Source organism: Lottia gigantea (assembly GCF_000327385.1).
Source record: "Lottia gigantea unplaced genomic scaffold LOTGIsca_72, whole genome shotgun sequence".
In the NCBI taxonomy this organism is placed as follows: Eukaryota; Metazoa; Mollusca; class Gastropoda; family Lottiidae; genus Lottia; species Lottia gigantea.
The window spans coordinates 819,268-828,304 of NW_008710427.1; the positions used below are offsets into that span (position 1 = coordinate 819,268).

General features: G+C 27.3%; 1 protein-coding gene across 1 annotated transcript; it reads left to right on the top strand.

Annotated features, from left to right (window-relative positions):
* Window positions 1-387: 387 nt before the first annotated feature.
* Window positions 388-8,604, top strand: LOTGIDRAFT_131099 (hypothetical protein; the record flags this gene model as incomplete). Its single annotated transcript, XM_009065979.1, has 13 exons — window positions 388-502; window positions 894-1,067; window positions 1,730-1,820; window positions 2,192-2,320; window positions 4,592-4,734; window positions 5,683-5,779; window positions 6,059-6,172; window positions 6,348-6,429; window positions 6,841-6,915; window positions 7,248-7,307; window positions 7,568-7,670; window positions 8,064-8,141; window positions 8,435-8,604. Coding segments are annotated over 13 exons (1,431 nt in total), but the record flags the coding sequence as incomplete, so codon positions are not given.
* Between the last annotated feature and the right edge of the window lie 433 nt (window positions 8,605-9,037).

Below are 9,037 nucleotides of genomic sequence, written 5' to 3' on the forward strand. Positions count from 1 at the left end.
GTCAAAATTTGATTGTGAACACAATAGACATGCTACAATTTTCATCTGATTTTAATGAAACTTGGTGTGATTATTGGTGAGATCTTGAAAAAGTTTGAATTTGCTGATTTTTCGATATACGGTTTTTAATACGCCCATATGGAAATAAGGACGTTTATTGTCGTCGCCCCAGTGATAGATAGGCTACAGTTTTAATACAATCTTGATGAAACTTGGTATGCATGTGTAAGTCTAATGTAAGCTGTTATAGTTGGCAGACAGACTAAAAAGTGCACAATTGCCCAATACTTTCTATCTAACTAGCATTTTCCTAATTAAACATCAAGAACGGAGTCACTTAATTGTTTCAATATTATTTTGATTTTTATTATTTTATAGGTGAATGGAGAGCTAGGTATATTATATGCCAGATCAGGAAACAACAACTCATTAGAGACTACATTATGTATTGCCTATAATCCAAAATATCAAAAATTACCAAAACACTCATACTTGGCAGTAAGTTAGCTGAATTTTTTATTGATATTTTGTTTCACCAGATCCGTTCATGTACCGGTAACTGAACTATCAGGTTCAGTAATAGTGTTCACAGCTCACCGTCTAATTTTAAGCCTTTAAATCCATGTGTAACCAGAATTATCAGTTTTTAAAGTTTGACCAGTTGTCGTCTACAAAAGACATCTATAGAAATAGGAAAAGAAATTCCTATATTGAATTGAGGAATAATGTGATTTTGGTGCATTCTAGTACTTCTGAAGTAGACTCAATTCAACCCCCCAAAATGGTTTTTTTGTCCTTTGAACACATATTATTGTGATTTGTATGATCATCCATGTATGCTTATTCTTTCAATTCTAGTTTTTTTCTGTGTTTGTAGAAATCACATCCTTTAGCAGACTATTCATCCAGTAATGGCTGTGATGATATTTACACAAAAACAATAGAAAGTCATGTTGTTTTCGTACAACGTGGTTATTGTACATTCGCCCAGAAAGCCCGTTTTGTACAAAGGTATAATGGAACTGCTCTGATTTCAATAAATGATGAAAATAAAACATCACTGGTAAGTACAATAAATACACACAATGTTATACATGACATGATGACTCATGACATTGTGAAAATGTGCAATATTTCTAAGAACTGCCAACTTTTGATTGTTCTGTTATTAACAACATTTTAGAATGGATGCAAATTCAATGGTCAGCATGTGTTGATTTTAGACAGAAAATTGTGGATTTTGAAGAGTTTATTGTTAAAAAAAAACATGGAAAGAAAACTTGAGTGTTTAGATGGGTTGAACTGTTTTCTTTCACTTTTACTAAAACAAACTTCATGGAGGGTGTTTTTCAATCTCATAACTGATATTCAAGAATTCAATGATTGAATAATAGAAGAAAATATGAAGTAAAACTCTGATTCTGAAAAAGGTCAAAAATCCTGTATTAAGAAACAAACGAGTCTTAAAATGTCAAGTTCCTGTACAAAATAACAAATTATTCTATAAAGGTCAAGGTCTAGTGTTGTAACAAATGATTCTGAAAAGGTCAAGTTTATGTATATGTACAGTAACAAATGATTCCTAAAAGCTCAGGTTCCTGTTCACAGTAACAAATGCCCTTTATTCACTAATAAATTATTCTGAAAAGTCTAAACATCTATACACAGTAACAAATAAGTCTAAAAAGGTCATCATAAGAAGTAATTGTATAAATATATTTATAGACAGTGCCAGGTGGAACAGAAGACGATTATGATAATATTACCATCATTCTAGCTACTATATTATGGAAAGATTTCCAAACATTAGAGGCAAGTTTGTTACATCTACCCCATTTCTACTTGGTATATTGTGGCCTTTTATCCTTCTCAGTCCCAATGCCAACAAGACAAAAGGTAGAAATAATTGGATTGAATTTTCATTCAATGACTAACTTGAAAACGCAACATGAAGATCATCAGTTTATAGCAATTTAGAGACAATTATATTTAATAGTAATTTTGGAGGTGTTCATTCCTTTATCTAATCATATTTCGTCATAGAACTTTAGAAGTTTTTGAAATATGCATTTGGTCTCCCTGAAGAACAAAATCTATTGCTTGTGTTTACAGTTTTGAGTTTTGAAGTTTCAAGATGATAAGAAGAAGTTTGTATTTTTAATTTATATGAATATTTATAGGAAATAGGAAGTGATGTATATGTGTCTATGTATGCCCCTGATGATGCTAAAGTAGATCCTAATATGGCATGTATATATTTGATAGCCATGTTTTGTGTTGGTGTTGGATCTTTTTGGTCTGGTATTGTCAGACATGATATGTAAGTATTGTTTCTATAATATGTTAACAGAGACAAATTAAGATATTTATTATTTGATATTATTTATTAATTTGAATTCAGATAAATATAATTTTAGAATATAATGTATTGATTATTTGATATTATTTATTTATTTATTAGTAATTCTGATAAATATAAAGTTAGAGTATATTTATTGATTATTGAATATTATTTATCAATAAGTAATTCTGATAAATATAGGGTTAGAATATGTTTATTGATTATTTAATATTATTTATCAATAAGTAATCCTGATAAATATAGGGTTAGAATATATGTATTGATTATTTAATATTATTTATTAATAAGTAATCCTGATAAATATAGGGTTAGAATATATGTATTGATTATTTAATATTATTTATTAATAAGTAATCCTGATAAATATAGGGTTAGAATATATTTATTGATTATTTAATATTATTTATTAATTGAAGTATAGATCTAATTCAGATAAAAGTAACAATGACATTTATTATAATTTCAGTAAGAAGTAAAGATGTAATTCAGATAAAAGTAACAATGACATTTATTATAATTTCAGTAAGAAGTAAAGATGTAATTCAGATAAAAGTAACAATGACATTTATTATAATTTCAGTAAGAAGTAAAGATGTAATTCAGATAAAAGTAACAATGACATTTATTATAATTTCAGTAAGAAGTAAAGATGTAATTCAGATAAAGTAACAATGACATTTGTTATAATTTCAGTAAGAAGTAAAGATGTAATTCAAATAAAAGTAACAATGACATTTATTATAATTTCAGTGAGAAGTAAAGATGTAATTCAGATATAAGTAACAATGACATTTATTATAATTTCAGTAAGAAGTGTAGATGTAATTCAGATAAAAGTAACAATGACATTTATTATAATTTCAGTAAAAAGTAAAGATGTAATTCAGATAGTAATAATGACATTTGTTATAATTTCAGTAAGAAGTAAAGATGTAATTCAGATATAAGTAACAATGACATTTATTATAATTTCAGTAAGAAGTGTAGATGTAATTCAGATAAAAGTAACAATGATATTTATTATAATTTCAGTAAGAAGTATAGATGTAATTCAGATAAAAGTAACAATGATATTTATTATAATTTCAGTAAGAAGTAAAGATGTAATTCAGATAAAAGTAACAATGACATTTATTATAATTTCAGTAAGAAGTATAGATGTAATTCAGATAAAAGTAACAATGATATGTATTATAATTTCAGTAAGAAGTAAAGATGTAATTCAGATAAAAGTAACAATGACATTTATTATAATTTCAATAAGAAGTATAGATGTAATTCAGATAAAAGTAACAATGATATTTATTATAATTTCAGTAAGAAGTAAAGATGTAATTCAGATAAAAGTAACAATGACATTTATTATAATTTCAGTAAGAAGTATAGATGTAATTCAGATAAAAGTAACAATGACATTTATTATAATTTCAGTAAGAAGTAAAGATGTAATTCAGATAAAAGTAACAATGATATTTATTATAATTTCAGTAAGAAGTATAGATGTAATTCAGATAAAAGTAACAATGATATTTATTATAATTTCAGTAAGAAGTATAGATGTAATTCAGATAAAAGTAACAATGATATTTATTATAATTTCAGTAAGAAGTATAGATGTAATTCAGATAAAAGTAACAATGACATTTATTATAATTTCAGTAAGAAGTATAGATGTAATTCAGATAAAAGTAACAATGACATTTATTATAATTTCAGTAAGAAGTATAGATGTAATTCAGATAAAAGTAACAATGACATTTATTATAATTTCAGTAAGAAGTAAAGATGTAATTCAGATAAAAGTAACAATGACATTTATTATAATTTCAGTAAGAAGTATAGATGTAATTCAGATAAAAGTAACAATGACATTTATTATAATTTCAGTAAGAAGTAAAGATGTAATTCAGATAAAAGTAACAATGACATTTATCATAATTTCAGTAAGAAGTATAGATGTAATTCAGATAAAAGTAACAATGATATTTATTATAATTTCAGTAAGAAGTATAGATGTAATTCAGATAAAAGTAACAATGACATTTATTATAATTTCAGTAAGAAGTAAAGATGTAATTCAGATAAAAGTAACAATGACATTTATCATAATTTCAGTAAGAAGTAAAGATGTAATTCAGATATAAGTAACAATGACATTTATTATAATTTCAGTAAGAAGTATAGATGTAATTCAGATAAAAGTAACAATGATATTTATCATAATTTCAGTAAGAAGTATAGATGTAATTCAGATAAAAGTAATAATGTAGAAGAAGATGAAGCTGTTGATTTATCACCTATATCATTATTAATATTAGTTATTTTATTATGTGGAATGTTAGTTTCTTTATATTTTTTCTATGACTATCTTGGTGAGTACTTTTCGGTGATGTAGTGTTTCTTCTTTTGTCTCTTCCCCTGTGACTGGAAAAACAAGCATAGATCAAAACCCTTTCATTTTTGCAATTGTCTGAACATATAGTTGTTGCTTTTCTTTACAATTTCCAATGTCGAATCAAACAGCTGTATATGTTATAAAGAAAAATTTTCCTCTTGTAGATTTAAGTGAAATGATTTGGTAATTGATTATATTTTATATACATTATAATGTGGAATTACATTGTTGTCACCCTTGGCGTCAAAATTGGCTTGTAAACGCGATAGAGACTACAGTTTTCATCTGATTTGAATGAAATTTGGTGTGATCATTTATATTGATGAGATCTTGGACAAGTTCAATATTCACAATTTTTCGATGAACGGTTTTTGAGTTATTGCCCTTGACTTATGAAAAACGTGTCAAAATTTGTTTGTGAAAACAATAAAGACTACAGTTTTCATCCAATTTAAATGAAATTTGGTGTGAATATTTATAATGATGAGATCTTGGTCAAGTCTGAAGTTGACTATATTTCGATGAATGGTTTTTGAGTTATTGCCCTTGATTTATGAAAAATGGGTCAAAATTTGTTTGTGAATACAATAGAGAGTACAGTTTTCATCCGATTTAAATGAAATTTGGTATGATCATTTATAATGATGAGATCATAGTCAAAATTGAATTTGACAATTTTTCGATCAACAGAATTTGAGTTACTACCCATGATTTACTGAAAACTCATCAAAATTTGTTGGTGATAGAGGTGACAGAATTTTGTTAAATAATGTGTCTTTGTTTAAATCAACAATATCTTGCACAAATTAGATTTTTGGTATGATTTGACACAGATAGATAACTGCCCTTAATATACTGAAAATGTATGAGGAGAGTGGGCGTATCTTGCTAGGCAACCACTTGTATTGAAATGTAATTATTTCAGTGTATGCTGTGATAGGGTTATTCACTTTAGCTGGATCAGTAGGACTGTATTTCTGTTGTCAACCTATATGGAACAAGATATTAAAATGTCATGCATTGTAAGTAGAGTAGTTTGGTTTGACTTGCATCTGTGGGTACCAACAACAAAATATAAAACGGATTTGTCATTCTGTGTAGCAGGACCACTGTTATGGAACAAGTTACCTGAACAATCAAAAAGCGTTACTTCATAAGAACTATGTGTGTTAAGAAATGTGAAAAGGGCCATGGAATGCTCACATTAAGGCAGTTAAGTTCAATAATTTTAATCTTAATAGTATGGCAATTTACATTCCTCATGATGTTTATTTACTATCTTACAATTTTTTTTATTTCAGTATTTCTGTAGAAAAGATACCAGGGTGTAATGGTGCAATAGAAATTCGTTCAATTTTGTTATATTTATTATGTGCTGCCATCAGTATATTTTGGGCTGTTCAGAGACATGAGAGGTAAGAGAAACAGAAAGAATTCTAAATGACCTGTCTTCTTCAATGAGGTTCTAACCCATGACAAGTGGCATATGTTTTGTAATATAATTACTAAAAACATATATTTTATAAAAACAGTACCAGCATAAAAACAGAGCTCTACTTGAGATGAATTATTTTCTTCTTTTGCTTTTAGTTATGCATGGATATTACAGAACATACTGGGAACAGCATTTTGTATTAATATGTTAAAAACAATCCGATTACCCAATCTCAAGGTATTATTTTAGCAACCTTATATCTTGTTACATGAATATTTTCTTCAGAAAGTTAATGATAGAAACACCTTTATAATTAATGTGTTTAAGATTATTTTTAACTAATAAAGCAGTAGAAAGTTTGACAGTAACTCTATATATGCTGTAGTTTCATAGAACTATTAGAAATACATGTTCTACCTCAAATGATACTTTATATCATTTTCTAATTTTTGGGTATATTTTGACTATACTTTGAATTGGAGCAAATCTCCATGTAAATAACAAATATTTCCACCTTTAAAACAATTGGAATCTCGAGCTTATCTGTTAGTCAAAACAATACATTTTAGAATACATGTATATTTTGATTTATACATCATTATGTTTTAATTATGAAGTGATATCATTAATATTATGATCTTGTTATAGGTGTGTACCCTATTACTGGTCCTGTTATTTTTCTATGATATATTCTTTGTTTTTATTACACCATTATTTACCAAGGTAAGAATGTTTTTGTTATTTTTTGTTATTAAAGTATATCATGTGGATTTTAAGATATGTGTATATATTGTGTAAATTGGTATTTCTCATCATAAACTCAGATGAACTTTAAGAGAATGGCTGTGAAGTAGACATCCAAAATTCTATCCTGGTATAGGTTGGTAAAATACCTTTGATTTTTCATTTCCCCTGTTATGATGCATGAATGAGAGACCATCATTTCATTGATGCTGTTTGATTGGACTCTTATGGGAAAGACTGTCATTTGTGTAATAGTATATTCTCTGTGAAGTGTACCTTGTAGAATGTATAATATCAATATTATATTTTAGACTGGTAAAAGTATAATGGTAGATGTAGCTACAGGTGGAAATAGTTTAACAGGAGAACAGGTAAGAAATGTCTAAATATGGTCATGTGAGTTATTTTAACTGAGTAAACTTACCATACATAAAATTGGTGTAGAGGAAAACTGTATTATAGGATTCATAGAAAGTCTTGTCAAAAATGTTTTCAGCATGAAATAAAAATTGGAAGTCATATTTAATTTTGTTTTTGGTAACAATGCTATTCAAGTAAAGGGAAATTCCAGTCTGATTAATACTTTAAAGGGGGAATTTAGAATAACTTCTTTTTTTTTGTTCTGTTATAGTTACCAATGGTATTTAAATTCCCTAGATTATTATCCTCAGTATATTCTATTTGTACAGAACAACCCTATTCATTATTAGGTTTTGGTGATGTTTTAGTACCAGGTATGTATATGATTAAGATATCTTCTAATACACGCTTAAAAGCACAATAGATTTTGATGAAACTAGGTGTGAGTGTTTGTAATCAGCTAAGGATGAACCGTTTTGAAAATGAGAAGAATAGAAAAATATCCAGTATGAGTAATTGCCCTTGTTCTTGGTAATATTGTTCAGTATTACACAAAAAAGTGTATGACTGAAGGTTGAATATTTCCTAATGTTGATTGTTACTGTACTGCCAACTATTTTCATTTAAAATCAAAGCTGTCAGTGGGTGTATGTCCTGGTCATATCTTCCCTCCAGCCCCTTTCCTTCAATTACCTTTTCCAATATTAGATTTTGTATATGAAATGTGCTTTAACAAAATAAAACGAGTATTTATTCAATTATTATAGGTTTATTGATATCTTATAATCATGGTTTTGATATTGAAATTGGTTCTAAAAGATTGTATTACATATCATCTTTAATAGGTATGTATTTTATCAATTTCATATGAAAATTTGGTAGATCAATACAAAAAGGCTGGAAATTATTATTAAAAGGTGCTTGTAATATGTTTTAAGTGTGCTAGAAATTCTGTTTTAAGTGTGCTTAACTTTCACTTGTTTTTGTCACTGAAGAATAATGAATACAGAAAAATAATGTTAATAAAGATCTATATTTAACATGGATAAATACTTCATTTCATCATTTCATTGTATATATGTTATAATTGTATTTTGATTTGATTGTCTCTAATTACTTTTTGTTACTTTTCTTATAGCATATGCTGTTGGTTTAGGGTTCACATATTTAGCTCTGGCTTTCATGGAGACTGGTCAACCAGCATTGTTATATCTTGTACCTTGTTTACTTATAACAACTTTTACACTAGCTTGTCATAGGAAAGAATTTCGTCTACTATGGTCTGGTATTAAGGTATGCATACTTTAATCTTGCAGATACAGATATCTGTTAATTTGTACAGATTTCAATCCATTAAAAGATGAAACTGATGATTTCCATGTCATACACAGTAGTGTTAGTTGAAATACTGACAAAAAGAAATCATGTTCATTTTGAAACAAAGTGACTTTTGGAGGTGTTAAAGCCATGAAGTCATTTTCAAAATACAAAATGGAAATTAGTGATTTTATAAAAATGGTATTTTTTTTATTTCTAATCTAATCTAGAACTCTAAGAAGGATGATAATATAATAAACAAGGACAGTGTTATACCTACTGCTGTTGTTGGTTCTATAAATAGATCTGGTTCTACATCCACTTTATCAACTGATGGTGGTGGTGAAGAAAGAGTGTTAATTCGTTGATAGTACTAAATTTTTCTTCCATATTTTAAACCAATTGAAATTTTTTTTCTTTTTTC